At 33.2% G+C, this 21,210-nt stretch overlaps 1 protein-coding gene across 1 annotated transcript in view; it reads left to right on the top strand.

Annotated features, from left to right (window-relative positions):
- Positions 1–21,210, top strand: part of MICAL-like (protein) — a 602,730-nt gene that overhangs the window by 282,681 nt on the left and 298,839 nt on the right. The window contains 1 exon segment of the mRNA XM_089597639.1: positions 1,000–1,088. Within this exon segment, the coding sequence (XP_089453765.1) occupies positions 1,000–1,088 (89 nt within the window).

The raw sequence follows: 21,210 nt of genomic DNA, 5'->3' as shown, positions 1-21,210 counted from the left end.
TTTCCACCCTTCCTAGTTACAGTCCGGAAAATTTGCGGTCGCCTCTTAGTCTACAAGTTTATTATGGTCTTGTTAAACCTAAGCCAAAATGCAATGATCTTTTAAGTAATAACTTTTGAAAGCTTCATTAATACTAAAAAGTTGCTAATGCTTTTTGATTGCAAGAAACCTACGTTTTCATTTTTAATAACCTCGTACATGATACTTGAATCTGAATAGAGGCTTCATCAGTTTTAACTGTTCTTTCAAACCTTATACACCTGCCAAATACGTAATATTGGTTCTGAAAATTTATGTTGCACCGTGGACGGAAATGCTTTTTAAACCTGACTTTAAAACCCTTAGTGTAAGAGTTTTTAATTCAACATATATCATCAGTAGAAACTTAATAACTCATCCACGTCGGAAGTTGTAACGAAACTTCTGTCAAAGTTTGATAACGATTGGTTAAGTAATTTTTTGATTTTCACGAGCAAAAACACAGAAGTTTTGTCTCTTCATGCGGTACTGAATATTTTAACAAATTGTTTGAATGTTAAATGATAAAAATTTTAAAATTCAACTTGTCTTGAAAGTTTCAGAGACAAGGTTATATTAGTTTATTAATAAAATTAAATGTTAAGTGAATAAAAGCAGAGCTGGCAAGACACAAAGTGCTAATAACGTCTTACAGATTGTAAGTGAGAATGTAAAGACAGATTTTTTAACAGCTTCTAAAATACTGTTACTGTGGACTATTTTAACAGAAATTGCTTACAAATTGTTAGATAAATCTCTAAAATAATTTTAAAATTTATAATATCAAAATAAATAATGCTATATGGCTCTTTCTTCTATTAATTTTCAGGATTTTTGCCTGAAGCAAACATTTTTTATTGGAGTGGAATTAACTGAATCTTAAAAACTATGCTTCATTAAACCCTTCTAACTAACAATTAAACTGTAAATTTTTTTCAAAAACATGTTTAAAAATCAATGACAATTTTTTCATGATTGCAGGTTTGACACCTCATAAGCTAGTACTCAGCAAAACACCCGAGAGTTCAAATGAAATGATCGATTCTATACCAGAATCCTTACAGCCCAAGGTAAATATGACAGGCTTGTACATTTAAACATTACTTTTCCAAATTGTGTGAACTTTTTGTCTCCTTCCCTCTTTTTTTCTTGTACTCACTATTTGTTCTCTCTCAGGCGAAAAGAAGTTCTGAGCGATGATCATAGAAACCTTCTTATTTTATGTTAGGGAAACGAGAATTGAGATATGGTGCCACAGCCCGGGGCAAAAACTGAAATGTAGTTCATAGATATTTTTAAATATTTTAAAAATTAAGTATTTATTAGTAACACATTAAGCATGAAAGTTGTAGTATATTTGATTATAAGTAACTGTCTTTTCATCCCACCTCAATCAAAGCAGGCGTTTTTATGTAATAGTCGAAAAAATGATGTATAGCCAGCAAAAGTATGATGAATTATGTACTTATATATATCCGACATACCCGATCAGAAATCTTAGTGGGGCGCTACCAAGGTCCTCCCTAGACTACCGAATTAACCACAGGTGGTCCTAGCATGGCTTCGTCACGGGGCGCAGACGGGGTCATATCAAGTGTGCCCCGATAGCCAAGAAAGTTAACCTAAGTCTTTACATTTTTTGTGTAAGTGGATTATACAATTTAATCATAAAAGCATGTGTCTTCTTTACCATTTGTGCTATGCAGTATCGTAGAGTTAATCGACCGTACAGATAAGGAAGAATTATATTATGGTCACATACATGTAGTCCAAACACAGAAATATATAATGTTTTCAACAGCTTTAGCTTGGTTAGTCGGGCAGCCTACGATGGACCCCCAGTTTGCCCCATGCCGTAACCGCTAGGATACAAACTAGGTAGCCTAGAGGGGACCCCATTTACTAAGATGACTAACCCATTAGATTTCTGATTGGGTAGTATACAAACTATACTTTGGATATACTATATACTATGTATATAGTATATAATCTATCTAAACGGTGCGTCTACTCAGTGTTTTGCTCTCAACAGTGCTATATACATGGTTAAGCAGATGCAACGAATAGTTTTCGTTTAAATGTATCATACATTCAACGGCTGTGATGACAGCATGTCAGCAATGCTTAACATAGGACGAAAAGGTACCTACTAAGAATTAAATTTACGGCATGTTTTACGCTTTGTGTACTCTACCATAAAATGCTTACTTTTTTAAGTAAGACCTTTTCTAGACGTGTCTCGATTGATGAACAAAACGGCAAAAACGTACCTAATCTACGAACATACATACCTAAATATACTGCAACTCAGTGGCACTGGAGTCTCACCGTTTGCCTTCAGATTCCTCAGATTCCAATACATATATATAGTCTGTATATAGTGTTATATATACAGTATTATATATACTGTATATATATAGCATGTTGTCGTGTGTGTGTAGTTTGTGCACGCATACAAACACGTATGTGTGTACTTATGTGTAACTTGTAGATGGAAGTGTGCATGCATGTGTGTACATGAACTGTCTACTTCTACTGTGTTCATGTGCCCGCATGTATGTATATAATTTATACTTTGACTAGTAAATACAATTATTTCAATAAAGCAAATTACCCTAAAAATTTTGCATGCATGGCAAATCGATGCAGATAGCCAATACTGGTTCGACTGTGGATTTGACGGGTTCCTAATGACATCACCTCCAAACATTAAAAAATACACCATATATTTAAAGGAAACAGGATAAGCTCAAAATATTGATTTTTATGGATTTCTGAGACGGAAAAAAGCATCACAGTACACAAAAAAAGAAGTGTTGATTCATGTAATAATGTAACCTTAATTTTCAATGTTTTTGGTTTACCTTCATAAAATGTGCAGAGAAAATTTTGGGAAAAATTATATTATGTTTCGTAGAGAATTACAATAATGCAGAAATAACTTTTCATGTTCATGCGTCTACATAACCGCTAAGTATTGAAAAATACGCCATACCTCCAAAAAAAAGTAAGATAGATCAAAAGTAAATATTTTTACGAGTCTAGTGGAAAAAAACTTCACGTTGGTTCACAAGTAGAAAGGTGTTAAATTGGGTTAAAATGTAACCTTTACTTCCAGTGCTTTGGATATTTCTCTTTAAATTCAAGGTGAAAAATTTAAGGAAAATTCATAACATATTTGCAAAATTATTACAAATGTGTACAATATAGTTTTTGTTTGTTTGCCTCAACACAACCTTAATTTTTTTTTAAGAAACGTTATATCGCTAACAAGAAGATAAATTGATTAGCAAAATAACCAGTAATAACCATTTTCCATTAGCGTGCACTTGTGTGCAATTTCCAAAACAAAATTACATTTTCAATAAGCATTACGTCACTTAGCACAACGCTACTAGGCCTTTATAGCTACAGTAAGAGTATCATACACTTTTTGGAACACGCATGAATAATTATGTTTATAAATATTGATAACTTTCAATCCCTCACTTTTTTGTTCGTATACTCTTGCTCTTAATTTATTTTTATTTTAATTATTTTTGAAGTTTTCACTTCGACGGTGTATCATATGTGAAACTGTAAAATAATTAGCAATATTTCTGTATACAGTGACATTAGTGCATGGCTTCATAAATAATAGCATTATAAGTGGAGGCTCCGTGAAATACACTCCAAAGTTTGTTACTGGCATCCGATCTTTTATTTACGGCAACGCTAAAATTAACATACCGACATTAGTCAAATGTATCACGTTTACTGTGCTCCAACGTTATAGTAAATGCAGCCACATTACTCCATAACTGCTCTTACCTAAAGAGGTTAGTCAAAAAAATAAAAGTAATCATAATGCTATAACAAGTATTAAAGCATTTTTTTTAACACGTTTAAATGCTGCTTATTCAGTAATGAATCTAAAAGCATAATAAACCAATTTTACAATAGACTTTTGAATATATTTACACAAATATAAACAAAGTTGCGTAGCGTCCAATATTAATGCATGCAAAAGATATGGCCTTAACGTCGACTGTAACAACTCGTATGTTTACGTGGCAGTAACTTTTCAAAATAAAATTTTTTTGAAGCCATTGCCCTATATGTTGTGACCAAAAATTTAATTTAGCCTTCCTATCTAAAGTATCAATATTGATTTATCGTTGAAGTCAACATTGATTCAATGTTAAAATTAACGTTGAATCCGCGTTGAATCAACGTTGATCAATGTTGAGTTTAATATTAAAATCAATGATAACACGTAACGTTGATCAATATTGATTTCAATATTGATCAACTCTGATTACAACTTCGGTGTCAAAGAAAAAAAAAAAAATTTGTGAGCATGTATGTAATTACATTAATCATATTTACATTTTAAAAAACTATTATTTCTTTTAAGAAAAGCATTTATTTATGACATCGATGCTAAAGAAGATAAGATTAAATGTTATTTAAAAAAAAAAAAATTGTCTACAAATTTAGATAGTTAGACAAAACATAACGAAAGTTAAATTAATATGTTTCTTAACCTTTTCTTAGATGTATTTTTAGTTATCATATCTGTAGTTGCTTATCGCATAAGTATACTTTTGAATTTTGTTATACAATCAAGAAGAGCCTGGAAATGTATACGTGTAACTGCATTTTTACATTTTTATCATTGAATATAATTTAAAAACTCTCTTAAGAGTAACTCGTGAAACGAGTTTTAAAATTGACTTTATTGTTGTTGAATAAGAATTTGATCAGAAAAAATAAAAGTGAAATAAATTACTTACTGTACTTACGAAGTTTTAAATTATTTACCACAAATGTTATTTTACTCTATTACGTAATAATTCATAAAATAATTTCCACTTAACCATGAATAATTAAATAAAGATAGTTTTCAACGTGGAATCACCGCTGATTGTAATCCACAGATCAACGTTGATCAACATTGATCAACGTGGCGTTTCATCATTGATTTCAAAGGTTAATCAATACTGATACTTTAGATAGGGCTGTCATGAAACCATATTATTCGATGCAACACCATGTAGACTGCTTTCATATGTCATGCCCTGGCTAGCAGCTGCAGAGTAAGGAGATTAAGATGGCGCTCTCTGTCTTCTATATTGTTCTGGAAAGTAGACTTATCACCTCATTAGAAGCTTAAGGGTATTCAGTATATCGGCCAGAGTTTCTACTTTACCAACTTCTCCATTGCAAAAATTATGGTGAGTAACTAATTATCTAGCTGTTTAAGCCTAATGTAAGGAGAAGAGCCCCCAAGCTGGCGCCTTTAGGAGCCAATCAAGCCCAAATTCGATGCAATCTGTTGCGAATTGAGGGAGTAAAGTCTCATTTTCTGAGCATGGAAGACTGTGTCAGTATGCATAAGCGGAAATGTAACTTTTTTTCAATAAATAATGTATTAAATTATCTGAAATTTAAACTAGGCCTTTAAAATAAAAAGGTTAACGCGGCTTTTCTCACAGTTTTGCAATTATTGGGATTTAAAAATTAATTTTTATCGTAAAAGGCATTACATGACCTCTAAATCTGCATGAGTTGATTATTTTATCGTACGTTAATATTTTGAACTGTATATTTTTTAAAACCATGAGAAAATCGGTGTTTGTTTTTTCATTTTAGAGGCTTTGTCAAAATGTCAGATAATTAAATACAATTCTTATCGAAAAAAGCTTACATTCCGGATTATGCATAGTCATATCGCAGTCTTTTATGCTCAGGGAATGTAACTTTTCTCTCTTAATTTGCAATGGATTGTATTAAATTTGGGCTCAATCGATTCCTCAAAGTGCCAGCTTGGAATTTCTTCTCCTTATTTCGGGCTTAAACAGCTAGATAATTAGTTATTAACTGTAATTTTTCATGATAGAGAAGTTGGTGAAGTAGAAATTCTGGTCGATATACTGAATGCCTTTAAGTGGCAGGTCAATTGACTACTAGGGAAGTTGGTCCCTAGGTGGCTTGGTCTTTGGGTAAATGAAACTGAATAGAGTTCCAATGTGATATTCAGTATATATCTTCCAAAAGATGATGTCTGGATATCTTGAAACTCACGAAGAAATGCGGTTGGTCACTTGACACTACCCTAATCGACCGAAAAACCACTACAGATGTCACTTGCCATAGCTTTTGTAGGGGGGGGGGGCAAAATACTCCCCTAAAACTCTGAAATAAATAAGCTTCAGCCAAGATGGGTGGCGTGACATCAAAGCTTGGACCCAGTTTTTGCCCACTTTCAATTTCCATTTGGAAGTAGGTTTCGTACTCTTATGGCATTAGTGGTGCCACCACAGCGGGATTTTTTCTTGGTAAATGGTGCAGGTCATAATTTATCTTTACCGTTTGTATTATACAAGAAAAATTTTCCTTGGCTCTAGTTTTTTCTATGACAATTAAAAAATCACAGGGCAAACTTAGGATTTCATTATAAAAGAACCTTATTTTCTCACAGTCTACACTGAGAAAAGTGGTGTTGGAAAAAGTGTTAGAACTGTAATAAAAATCATCATGTTTTATAGAAAAGCTGAGAACATACTCGCCATATTATAAAAATTACTTTGCTACATATTAAAACCAAATTATATTAAAATTTGCTATTCGACATAGTAATTTTTACTTTACTGAGATAGAATTTTTATATTATGGTAGTTCATTAAAAAAATTGATTTTAATCTAGACTTAATTTTTTTTAGTCCGTGATCATTAAGAATTCAACGGATATTGTAATATTTTTTTTAGGTAGCAAGCGGTACTTATTTTCAAGATATTTAAGTTTAAAGTTGACACTTTTTACACAAGAGTAAACGGGAAACACACTTAAGTACTGATATTTTATCTAACTATATAAAAAGTACCTCTTCTAGAAATTTAAAAAACTAGTATGTAACAGTTTAGAAAACAAGAAATAAGATGTGATTTTGTTAAATACGGCAATCGGTACTAGATTTTGAGATATTTTAATCAAAGTCACGTAGTTTTATTCTTCTTTATATGAGCCACGCGAGAGAGAGAGGCTACAGTTGCTATAGAGCGTTATGCTAACAGATTCGTAGAACTCTGATTTTGTCATTCTGCGCAACAAGTGAACAAAAAAAGAACACAGAGACTATCAACTCATTCTTGTACGGTTACAAGACAGCATGATCTTTATGCCATTTCGTTGAGTGGAGTACCACTGGGCCGAGTGAACTACCTTTAAAGTAAGACAAGAAAAATATATGTATATATAAGTATACATATATATGGCCCAGAGAATATATTTTGGCGCATATACCTATAGACATCGTACGTAATTACTTTCAAACATCGTAATTTTTACTATACTGAATAGCAATGCAGTGGAATGAAAAATTTTAGTATGTCACATAGCAAATTCTATTTTAATATGTGGTACATTTGAAAACGATTACAAAGAAATTTACTATGTTGCATGGCAAAAATTATATCATCACAATTTTTCTATGTTAGACATACTCATTTTAATTATGCCGTGTAATAATATTTTTAGGGCTACTGGATGGTAAAAATTATTAAATATATAACAAAAATTGTTTTAAACGTTATAATTTTGCGTCATCAGGTAAGTACATCTAAGCTTTGCTAAGAATGTAGTAATTTTTAGTATAAATACAATACTTTTCTTAACACTATTTATCCCAGTGTACTCTATTTATTGCTTTGAAGATGTTAGAATCCTTACAATATATTTAAACTAAATAATTCCAGAAGTCCATCAGTCAATGAAAACATAGTACGAAAAGAATTTTTGAAATTTAAAATTAAATAAATTTTTTTTCCTGGTTAGCAATGACAAACAGCTCTTATACTATTTAAAGTGCTTTCTACATACGATTAAATGATACATTTTTTTCCACATTACTTTTTTAAGAGTATTCTACATACATTATGTGTATCCATTACTTACCTTCTTTTTATATGGAATATGACATTTTTTACAGAAATAGTAAAATAGTTGTAAACACCAATGAAAATTTTCAGAATCAACACGAATGCACTATGTTAATCAAGTGACCACTTAAAGGATGATATTACTGTGTATTGTACGGTATTTTTAATACGTCGTCTTAAATGATAATTAGTAATTTGATTTTAACAACTGCCATAAAGGGTACCAGAGGCTTAAAATGTGAGGGGATGGGGGTCTTAAATTTTGAGTTTATCCTCTTTATTTAAGGGGGCTAAAGAAAACATTTAAAATTGGAGGGGGGGAGCGTTAAGTGACTACATTTGGTCTAATAACTATATTAAACGAGATATGTATTCATGTAAGCATGAAAATAGTTCCATTAGTGACTCGCGCAGTGTGTTTAGACCAAAAACTTGTGTTGTCTACTCAATTTCTGATGCGTGGATATATAATGCTATGTTTTTTAACCTTATCACCAGTATATACCTATACTTAAATGAACTTGGTCATTAAATATCTTTTGACTATGTCCTATAAAGTGGAAGTTTTAACGCATTATTACACAGGACAACCAAGTCTACTGCTCAAGTTTTAGGTTATTGTGGCTTAGTTCTACGAAGAATCTTTATTTGATTTATGGTTTGAAAATTGTGTATATCATAAAAAGCCTATGTTAAGCGTGTGCTTGACAACGATTTTCAAACGTTCTCATTATTTTATCTTATAAGCCTATCTGAAGGGATCTATAAAAGTTTTATAAACAATTTATCTAAGTTTTACTTTCATAACCCCTTTTTTTATTTACTTAGAAGCTTCCATACGTAAAATATTGAAGCAAAAATAATAAGCAGAGAAAAACTGAAATTGAGGGTATTTCGGACCAAATTTACCTTTAAATTCTTTATTTACAGTTAAGTACAGGAAAGTATAATATTATAACGACTTTGTAAGACTACTGGCTATGCCTACCACATTTAGTATTTCATTAAAATGTTTAATGTTCCTGTTTGGATGAGAGAATGAACTCTGAAAAAATCAATTATTAACTAGGAGGTTTAAAGAATAGTCTATAATGTACGTAGAATATAACGACACATTCAAGCTAACTGCTTGCACACAAGCACAAATGCATGCTTTGATGCGCAGACGAGATATAGTCTGCGTTCTTCGACTAAGCACTAGAAATGTATAAGACTTTACGCTTGCAACACGCTAGAAATTGACCACAAGGCTTTTTTTATTTATAAGTATACGTATGCTTTGTATTCAGTATAATATAAAGTATATCTTTACCACTATTTGTAAAATACAAACATTTTTTAACTTTACTATTTTTAAGTCCTAAGATTTTATAAATTCATTAGAACATTTGTACCGCGTTTTAGAACTTTTTTTCCAAATTCATAGCAGTTTACATACTTTGTTAAAGTTATTATCGTGACATTATAAAAACCATGACGTTATTTGACATATACCTCAACCATATAATTGAACTGAGCTGTTTTCAAATGCTGTTCCTGCATTCGTTTGATTGGCATAATGAAACCTTTTTGTCAACAATACAATAACCAAATCTTTAAAGTTTGCATCTTAGCTACTTACCAATAGTCATCTTCAATTAATTTTGTTTGTTGTACTCTGTGACTGGTAATCCACTTTTAAACATGTTTTCACCTTTCTCAGAATATGAACTTATTGAACATCTATAAATTTCAATTTTAAACAGTCAACTTCTTTTATCATTGCATTTTTCCAATTTTGAGAATCAAAACTTCCTTCTTCTTCATTAAAACATTTAATATTATCGGTACTCCAATAATTACATAAAAAGTAGTACACACATATTCTAATATCGTATTTTTTTTGACTTTTTCCATCTCTTTTAGGTCTATTTCTGTTATTGCCCTCATGACCATGATTTTTTTATGTATTTTCACTTACAGTAACAATTACATTCTATTTTTCTACTGCGCTTCATTAAAATTCTTGCTTGGATCAGATATATTACAAATTATTCCATTTTTGTCCTCAAATTCACCATTATCATGATCTTTTTTAAATCCAATACAGTATTCATCTCTTTCAGCAACATTAACTTGTATAGCTACTATAATCCTACCAAAACAGTAAGTTATGCATTTTTTCTTTATATATACTACACATCTCATATGATAATTTTAACCGTCTTTGGGCAAACTTTCAGATAATTTTTAATAAAATATTTGAATATATATAATTTACATGCCCTAATTTACGATACCACATTTCTTTCAAAGTCATTCTATTTCTGTTAACATTTATTAAATTGGCATTCTTTCTAACCTAACCTCAAATTTTACTTTTAATTTGATATGGTTAATCAACGGTATATACCATTGCTGAAAGCGATCCTTTACAGTTGTGAATTTTAACCTTATTATTTTTAGCAAAAATTTTATTTTTGTTTATTACCTTAGCATGTCTGATTAAATTCACAGTTACATACTTAACATAACAACCTTTTATACATTACTTTTCACGTATTTATCTAAAACTTTAAAGTAACTAACTATCTGATATTCTTCTATTCAAGTCTCTATCAAATCACTAATACAGCTATGCGATCCAGGTCATGTCCTCCATAAATAATTCAACTTTCTTTTTTACTCAATTGAGCCCTTACAACTTTTAAGTCGTTTACTGTAGTGTTTAAATTCACTAACAAATAATCATAACCACAAGTAGTTTTTTAATTTTCTCCTTCCTGATTTACTACGATACAGTATCGGCAGCACTATCCATTTTTTTAAATTTTTGAGCATGCGAAAGCTTGTTCAAACTCTGGGACAAGAAAAACCCTGTTCTTAATAAATCTTCTTTTACTTTATTTCAAATCAGTAATATATTTTTTACAGGTATACAAATGGCTTTTAACATATTTTGAATATTGTTGACCCATACTATATTTTATTTATAGTAGGTGTTTTTAGATGCGAAATTAAGATTAGGACAGAGTATGAAAGGGACATTTTTACTATATTTATCTTGTTATCTCATTGAAAAATAAGCGTATCAGCTCAAAAGTTTTTTAAAAAAAACTTTAACACTTTCAACATAATTTTATGTAATTTGAAAATTTAATTTTAGTTTCTTGTAGTAGCATGAGCTCTGGATACGAAATAAACTACTGACAGCAGAGTGATCTATATGTACACCTATATTACATAGTTGTATTGTGTCAAACTGTCAGGATCCCCCCCCCTACTCCCTCTGCTTTCCCTGACTCCCTTCCGCTCTTCCTTGTTCCCCTAAACTACTCTAATTTTTCTTGGCAGCTACTCCACAGCGCCTCCACTAATAACATATTCATTTACTAGTTTTTACGTGGTTTCAAACCCAACATTTTTTGGGTCAGCTTCCCCCACTCCTTCCCACTCCTCACCTCCCCACTTCATCACTTGTCTCCTATCAAATTTATCTAGCTCCCTCATCATCTCTCCCACATACTCATCCACTTATCTTTTCATAAAAAATGTAAGTTATGCATAACAAATAACAGATATTCCAAAAAAAGTTAAAGTTTCATACCTTATCAATTAGATCCTTTTGAGTATTTAGTTAATTAACCAAATTCATTAAAATATCTTATGTATACACACGTTTTTTTTTGTTTGCGCACTTTCCTTATAAGAAAATTGTCTCAAAATTCACGTAGTTACTTATGTTACACAATTATTTATAACGAATTTTCTTTGTTGGTTTTTTTATACATGTACATACATATAGGCGTTATTCAATGGCTTATGAGAATAACTTTTTCCGCATTAAATAAAAAGTTATCGCTACATACTAATGTGGTCGTTAATTTCATACATTTTTTTTTTTGGTCCGGGATGTCGAGGATAAAGAACTTACTGCTTAACTTGTTAATAGTATAGCTATAAGTACTTTGTCTTATTGCTAATCTTATTATAAATGTTATTACCACTATCGCTATTTTCGTTGTTATTCTTATTATACATCAATTTCTTAACTTTTTTTATAAGCTACATATATCTTATAATACATAGTGTTTGAAATTATTTTGGTGGTGAGAATACACTAACTGCTATGTTTAAGTATTACCAACAAATCCGTAATTTCACTAACTTTCTGCATATTCATTTTACTGTGGTGATAATAATCTTAGCCATTTTGACTGATAAGCGTTTTACATGATTGTTGTCGTGGATGTCGAGGGTCAAGGACGTACTGGATCAACTCATTATTGGTCATTATTAGTACTTATTGCTTATCTCATCATAGACGTTATTATTTTAAAAGGCTTATAAATTGTTTTTCTAGTTACATATAAGATTTTTAAAATATTTTTTTTCTGCTCCTGATACATGGCTGTGTTTTCTGAGGACGATTGCTTAGCACTTGGATGATTATTGGTTGAGGTGTCGTTAATCCACCCTCTGCGGTGCTATTTCTGCTCTGTGTGCCTGTAATCACTCTCGATAATTTTAATCATATCAGGGCCCCCCTGTTTTTAAAAACTAGAAAGATTCTGTAACTACTTTTAATAATATTTCAACTGCCATCTACAAGTAATTCTTCCAGTCTGACAGATCTCCTTTTATTTGCGCTACCTCGTACTTGTATGTTTCGTAATACGTGCCACCGTGATGTTTCCTGATTTTGTGTATCCTACTCTATTCCCGCGGGTATATTTTTGTTTTTTAAATCTTTCAAGAGCCGGAGTAGAAAGAGTGAAGGGACAATAAAAGAAAGTGATTGGCCGTATTGCTATGCGTCGTCTTCGTTTACGTTCTATCTATGTTTCTCTTTTCCTATCTCTACGTTCATGCACATATACTGTACCTGGAAAGCGGTTTACTCGAGTATGACGCAACCCAAGGCATTATACCATTCAAAAATCGTGTGCTTACTTTTAGCTGCCAGTATAGCACTCTCTTTCTAGGTATCTATTTCCTATCTTATGTTGCGGCAAACGCTATGCGGTATACATATAAGCAATTCCATTCAGTTCCCACTACTAGGCACGCGAACGCATTTTTCAGTGGAAGATGCTGTGTTCAACTTGCTCCCAGAGAAAGATAAGGTACTAAAACCAGTGGACGGTGGGTGCTTGGGTACCCAAGTAAGAAGTTATACTTCTATAAAATTATATGGCAGATAATATAATTAAAAATATAAATTTATCTTCTATTAAACAATATTGTAAACGAAAACGGTGCAATTATCGTTGGAAAGAGTATGTCTACCTTTGTTGGGTGTGGCTTCAATAAATATTTTAATATCTAATGAGTTAACGATAATAAACAACATATTACGGTATAATACAATAAAAATAATGCATAGGCTGGCCAGTACAAGACTGTGCACTTTCATCGCATCTTCCGGAGATTTCAGAACAACTTCTTACTGCCTACGCTGATTTCATATGTAATGTCACACTCACAACTATTAAATACGATCCCACACTTATTCCTCGTCCATATTTAATACCTAAAATGTAATTTTATACTGAAAATTAAGGAAAAATATCCTGTAGTATAGTTTTCTTCAAAAGGGTAGTATTACATGCCAGTGAATGTCCCTTCAGGACGTTCATCACACATAGGTTTTTTTGACAGATATTATTTAAACGGCAAACGTACATGGAAATAGCATAAAAAATACCCACAAAAGTTGCTGCTCGTTTAACTGTGCCATTATTTTATACATCTTACATTTTAAAAAATTGATATGTAACATGTAACCTTATTAAGAAATAACGTTAAATGGCATTAATATGATTTGTAGGAATCTCCTAATTATTTGGGTACAAAAAATTACTTTCAGATAAACCTATCGAATTTTCAAATAGACCTGCAAGTTAATTTTCAAAAAAATTTAGAAAGAGGGGATGAAGTGTGCGTAAAAGAATTTATGGGAGTACATCCACGTGAGAAAAACAATTTCTAGTTTTATTGCACACATTATTGTTTCTCTTACTTCTATGCTTTTCCCCAGTAACTTTGTGAAGAACGTCCTTAAGTCAAGAAATGACTCTAACCACGAATGGAAAAATTATAAGGGAATAATACAGAATAAAAATTAGTTATTGTTTTTGTACAGTACAAAAAAATATTTTGTTAATTTTTGAAAATTCTTTAAAAGTATGAAAAATTGTTAAACAATTATTTATTTATTTTAAAAGTAACAAATTGTTAATAAGTAAAAATGTTTATTATTACATAATATGAAAGCTGCTCTGCTAATATATTGTAAATTTAAAATTTTCTAAACATTCACCCAAAAAATATATTTCATGAAATAAATTATCTATTTATTAAATGTATTATCAAACCAAATGAATTAATACACAGCAAATAAAAATTTACATCAAAAATAAGCAACGAATTGTACGAAAAAATGAAGTTATCGAGTTTCTCATATCAGGCACGCTCATAGCCTTGAACAGTGTGCAGAAGATCCGGAGTTCGAATCTGTGGAAACTGTTTTTTTTTTTAACCAAAAGACCGTAACGCATACGGTTAAATTCCACCTCGTGCCGTCACCACGAGTCGGCTGCTGTATGAGTTAGAGGTACAAGTATTTTTCTTCGTGCTTTAGAGTAGTCAACTACAGCTCATTTAGTTAGGTTCGTTGTGTATTTATTATTTTGAAAGTTAGGTTTTCGGTGACTGTATTGTCTCGTTCGTGTATAAATATGACATTTTCAACAAAGTGAGTGGCCCAGAAAATTATTTGTGCCGTTTATTTTGGTGATCATTACCTTACTGTCTTATTTAATTATTAAAAAGTCATTTAATTATCTTAAAACCACAGTCTGCTTTCTATAAATACGCAAAAGAATTATTAACTTAAGGACAGTTTTTAATTTCCTTAGATTTTTTAAAAAATTACGTATTTGTTACTCAAAACGCGGTGCAGTCCTTTCATTACAATAACAATCAATCCAGTTTAGCAACAATTGTAGTTTATTATAAAAAATCTGATTTAAAGTTACAGTATAAAAGTATTGCAATTTTCTCAGGTAATGTGATTCATGACATGGCAGCCGTACATTGCATAGAAAAAATATTCATTGATTTTCTCAAGAAAATATTTAAATCGGTTGATAAAGTTACATACTTCACGAACGAAGCAGCCCAGCGCTTTGAAAATAAATATAATTTTTTATATATATTACACCATTTAAATGATTTTTCTGTTGAAACAGAATGGCATTTTTATGATACAGCACACGGTAAGAATGATTGTGACGGTACAGGGGCTGCAGTTAAAAGTAATGCTTACCGATCTAGTTTAGGAATAGTTTCAAATGATAGAATTTTAACACCTCAACATCTTTATGACTGGGCTAACAGAAACTGTAAGAATATTATGTATTACTATGTATCAAAACAAGACGATTTAATTGCTCAAGAACAACTAAAAAAAAGATTCAAATCAATAGTGACGGTTTCCAGATACACTATCTTATCATTACATAAAGCCTTTTGTAAAATCTAAGCAACAAGAATTAAGAGAATTTTGAGCGTCAGAATCATTTGAAATATTTCCACATGTTTATAAGGCAGAAAAAATAAATGCATTGTGTACTGATTCTTCTAAATAACGGAAAAGTTCTAAAAGAAAAGCTATCTCTACTAATTCTCGATCGAAGCCAAAAAAAAGTTGCCAGAAGATCAGCAAAAAAAGGTTAAAAACATGTAGTTTTTTTTTATAAGTTTATTTGTGAATACAGCTGTAAAAAACAAGAAATAAATATCTTTACAACTTTATTGAGTTATAAACTTTTTTAATAGAAACTCTAGTAAAAAATATCAAATTTTACGTAGTAACCACATGCAGAGCAGCTGATGCGTGACGCTGGGCGTGAGGTGGCGTTTAACCACACATGACACGGTCATTGATTGCTCACCACTCGTTCGTCTTTTGCCCTCCCAACTTGAAAATGTGAGGGATTGTAGCTTGAGACTTGCTCTTTTCAATGGTGCCAGAAAAAAAAATTTTCTTAAGAGCAGTCTTCTGCAGTAACGCTTTAAATTTCACTCGTGATTTTCTCTATGAAAAAAATTTTTAATCCCAAAACCGACTGCATCATTAAGAAACGCAGATAAAATCTATCGATTTACCTATACTGATATTTTTTCTTAGTACCTTATCTTCCTAAGTGAGTGGGTTAAACAAAACATCCTTCACTGAAAAAATGCGTCACATGCGCCTAGTGGCCGGAACTCAATGGAATTGCTCATATATATCTATTCCTCGCTTTCCTACTACGGCTACGCTTCCTTGTTCCTGCGTGCTTAATTTTTTTCTTACTTTGTCGTTTTTGTTTTTTGCCAGTTTGTTGTTTTTTTCTTATTTGTTATTTTTTCTTACTTTGTCGTTATTTTACTTTTTTTTCAATTTGTTTTCTTCTATTTTGTTATTTTTTCATAATTCTTTGTTTTTTTTTAATTAGTGTTTTTTTTTGTACTTTTCCTTATTCTCTTTGGTGATTTAATAAGTAGACTTTCTTAAGATGTATGATTATTATAACGCTGCAACAGAAGAAAGCCTGTAAAGGTTGCTAATTTTGTGCTGGAAACCAATTAGACTTAGATTGTTTCAGTCTAATTTCCTGTTCATAAGATTTTTTCATTCCCTTCACTGAAAAAAATTTCGAGGATCTGCCTCTCTGAAGTTGAGGAACAGTGCCCCCATCACCGTTAAGCAGCCGCTACTCGAAATTCGAGTAGCTGACACTCGATGCAACCGAGTAGCAGGCACACTTTCTCATTGAGTGTCAGTTACATTATAAATCGAGGAAAATGACATAGAGATTTACCCATTGGAAGAAGACGCATGCAGTTGATTTTTACTCATCTCTATGAAATTACAAATATTTTTTAAATTTAAAGAAACTTGCGAAAGTTATCAAAAAAGGAATATTACATAGGTTAATGAGATGTATGGAAAAACATTTTTCTTTTATATTTATTACATAATTTATTTCACAAGCCTGACCTTGAATAAACTTAAGACTCTACATTTAATTCATCTTGAGAGTTTATCAAAAAAATTATCCATGATAAACAAATAAAATTACACTTGTCAATTGGGTTTCCTAACCTTAATTTCCATGTGGACTATAAACTGCGAAACAGTGCGCGAGGGACGACCACTCAAAGCAGCGAGGATCTTTCACCCATCAGTCATTAGATGGCAGCTCCTCTTTATTAAGTATCAGACACTCGCTCTTGATAGCCAAAGAGCGGCCACTCTGAGTTATGAGCGACTACCAGCATGCGTATGGAGTAGATGTTCCACGGTTCGAAGTAGTTGCTCCTCGAAATTTTTTTCAGTGTTCCTTCCATTCTTGTGTATCATGCATAGAAAGAGAGTTATGATAAAGCATTATTGATATTAATGATCTAATGGCACTGGTGCCCATTCACTGCAATTATTGTTTTCCACTTCCTTCTATCCCTTTTTGCTAGCTTGTATTGCGGCTCTTCGTCGGTTTGTATGCATTATTTTGCGTGCTGTAGCCACTATGTTTGCCCGGGTGGGTAACTACTCAACCACTTTTCCCTTTTTTTTATCCGTTGGGTTACGAGAATCGCTTTCGATTGCTTCACGTCCGTGATCTTAGTCTTGGAACGTTTTAAGCTATACTGTTAACCAGGGCTTTTCTGTCCTTCATTTCTTTAACTTTAGGAAGAGGGTCTCTTTTTTTTTAGTCGTAGTGATTTCTTTCACTGTGATCTCGCCCTCTTGCAGCTTACAATCAGTCCTCATCTTCTTTAGGACCTTGGCAAAGTTCTGCCCTTCCACGATCCTAATGAGAATCTTCTCCTTCTTCTTTCTGGCAGTATCACGTTTGCCGCTGTCTTTATAATTAATTCTTATCTTGGGGATAGGCTCTTTATTTTTCTGGGTCTTTTTCCATTTTTTGGAAAAGTGGTTAGTGTTAGCAGTATGGATGTGTGGGTATGTGATCGGGCAATAAAATGTACAACACTGTCGTTTTTATTATAAAACACGGACACGTTTATTCTCACTATCTTCAGTGTATGCTATCTTTAGTCTTTACAATCAAGGATACAATCGTTAGCTGAACTGAAATAAAGCAAGATCAAATCAAAAGGAAAATACGAAAAGCAGGGAGTGCGTATCGACAGACTGACTGACTGCGCGAGAGTGAACGAAAACGAAGTTACTAGACGCTGAAGTGCAGCGTCACAGCGTCTCGTCTTCTTGCTGTTGCGCATGCGTAATAATTCAGTTACGAGCGCCAACAATACATCTAACACTCCCTCCCGTTCGTATCTGAATTTATAAAAAAAATGAAAGAAAAGGAATATATTTTAACGTAAACACTAAATATATATGGGTCTTTGATCAGCCAATGATGCGGAGCACGTGGGCTTCTGGATCACTCATTGTGGTTGATTCCGACGAGCTAAAACATACACAGAAAATACATTAATCAGCATGTCTACCATCATTGTCTATCTATTATTAATTTACTAGTTTTACTATCTCAAATCAAAATTTAATTATCATGCATTTTATGCTAATTAACATTCAAAATTTCTTTCGTTAGTCTTTCATGCAGTTCAAATGGCAGGGGTTTTGTAAATATATCTGCTAGTTGTTCCTTGGATGGAATCCATTTAATAATTATTTTTCCTCTGGACACACATTCTTTAACGTAGTGAGCCTTTATCTCGGTCATGTGTCTCAGCCTTTTGCCACCATCTATCTTAGCACTTGCTCCGGCAGCTTTGTTGTCACACCACAAATCCGCGGGCAACAAGGTGCGAGACAATATAATACTTATAGAGTGTTCCAATCCAATCAATTCTTGACTTGCGTCGCACATTGCCACAAATTCTGCTTCGCAGGTTGAAATAGCAACATAATTCTGCTTTCTTGTTTTCCAAGCAACTGTATCCCCATACAGCCTTAGGAGATATCCGCCTGTTGTTATTGAGTCTTTACAATCTGCCAAACTCGCATCTGAATAGGCTTCTAATCCATCTTTACGGCCTCTGTAAGTTAATCCTAGAGTCCTTGTGTGTTGTAAATATCTAAATACTCGTTTGACCATTTTCCAATCATCTTCAGTTGGGCTGATTTGATGTCTACTCAGTACATTCACCGAGTATGAAATGTCTGGTCTAATTGTGTTGGCTAAATACAGCAGACTACCGACTGCTTCTCTGTACGGCACATTTACTCTCGTTATCGTGCTTAACTCTCCAGCATCTTCAGAATCTTCTCTATCTTTTCTTTGTCGATTCAAAACTTGATTTGTCACCATTGGTGTTCTTTGGGGTTTTGACTCGTTGAATCCAAATTTCTCTAACATTTTATCTATGTATGATGTTTGTGTCAGTGAAATTGTGTTGAGTTTTCTATCTCTTTCCACTTTGATGCCTAGAAATGTGCCAACCTCGCCAAGATCTGACATCTCAAACTCAGATTGCAGACCCGTCTTAATTTCATTCATTTTGCCTGCACAATTGCTGGCTATCATCATATCATCCACGTATAGGATCAGTACTAGAAAGTTATCGGCTTCTCTCCATGTGTATAGACAGGGCTCGCTCGTATGTGACTGTAGTCCTAATTTAGATGCAGTCTCGCGAAACCGCTCATTCCATCTTTTTGAGCTGATCTTAAGTCCATAAAGTGCTTTCTCCAATTTACAAACCTGAGCTTTCTTGAGACTATCACCATCAAGCAGGCCTTCAGGAATTTCCATATATATCTCTTCTTTGATAGATCCATTTAAGAAAGCTGTCTTGACATCAAGTTGGCAAGTCTCCAGATTGTATCTATTTATTATTGATATTACTGATCTTACCAGGGCCAAACCAGACACCGGGGCATAAGTTTCTTGCAGATCGTACTTGTTCCTATCTTTGAAACCACGAATCACCAACCTCGCTTTGAACTTCGTGTTTCCATCTTTATCTATCTTTTTCTTCAAGACCCACCTAGAGTCGATGATGTTGGGCTTGCCACCTTCAGCGTTCACGGTTGGTCTTTCTACAAGTTTCCACACTTGGTTTTTCCGCATTGATTCCAGTTCTTCATCAATTGCTCTGAGCCATTTATCGCGATCCGGAGATGCGACAGCTTCTTTGTAGTTTGCGGGATCTTTGTTCAGTCCAGCAATCAGGGCATGTGACATTTCATCTTCGACTTCTGCGATTAAACAGTCAACATCGCCCTTCGATTGGAGCAATTTATTCAACTTGTTTGTGTCGATGGCTCCTGCAAAACTGGTATCATTTATTCTAGCGAGTTGCTTAGAGCTTTCTCGATCAAGATCTTCAACTTTCTTGGGCCGACCGCGCTTTCTCTTGACTATTGGTTCTCCCTCCGTTTCCAATGACTCTTTAGGGCTAACCTTATCAAACTTAACGAACCATTCATCTTGTTTAATATCTGTCTTGTGGTTTCCCCAGTTTGCTATTTTGTCCTTTCCCCAGATATCTCTGAACACCAGTCTTTCTTGGAATTTTACATCTCGACTCTCATAAATTTTTCCATCTTCAGGTCTTAAGAAAGAATAGCCAGTGGGAGTATAACCAATCAGCACGACTCGTATCCCTTGTGGACCGAATTTGGTTCCAGTATTCCTTTGTATCTTGATAAAAGCGACGCAGCCAAATCTTCTGATTTGGGTTATGTCTATCTTCAGATTGGGCGCAAACTTTCCTAAAGGGGCTATCATATCATTAGACCTGTGAGGTGTCCGATTGTAGGCATATACTGCACTACCCAGGGCTAAGTCCCACATGTTCTCCCTGAGCCCGGAGTCGTACATGTAGGTTCGTACCTTGTTTTGCAAGGTACGATTAACTCGTTCCGAAACTCCATTATGCTGAGGAGTGTCTGGACAGGCCAACTGAAGTTCTGCTCCCAACCTCTGGAGAACTTCTACCGTTTGGCCTCCTGTAAACTCCGTGCCTTGATCGGTTCGAAGATAGCATATCTTTGCATCAAAACCTAACAGGTTTCGTGCGCTTGTCACAAAATTGTCCAAACAACGTCCTGCTTCGCATTTTGTCTTCACTGGGTATGCCATAGTCAATCTTGAGTAGTCGTCTGTGTAGACGATTATAAATTTATATCCTTTAGGGTAAGTAGCTGGGCTAATCGGTCCCATTGTATCAGCATGAACTATCTCAAGTGGTTTGGTTGCCCTTTCTCTTTTAGTATTGAAAGGCAATCTCTTGATTTTAGCAACTTGG

This window comes from Copidosoma floridanum, unplaced genomic scaffold (assembly GCF_036245765.1).
Source record: "Copidosoma floridanum isolate Cflo_tuat_1 unplaced genomic scaffold, Cflo_Japanese_pri ptg000034l, whole genome shotgun sequence".
Taxonomy (NCBI): Eukaryota; Metazoa; Arthropoda; class Insecta; order Hymenoptera; family Encyrtidae; genus Copidosoma; species Copidosoma floridanum.
The sequence above is the reverse complement of the archived record's forward strand: the minus strand, read 5'-3'. Positions and strand labels throughout refer to the sequence as shown.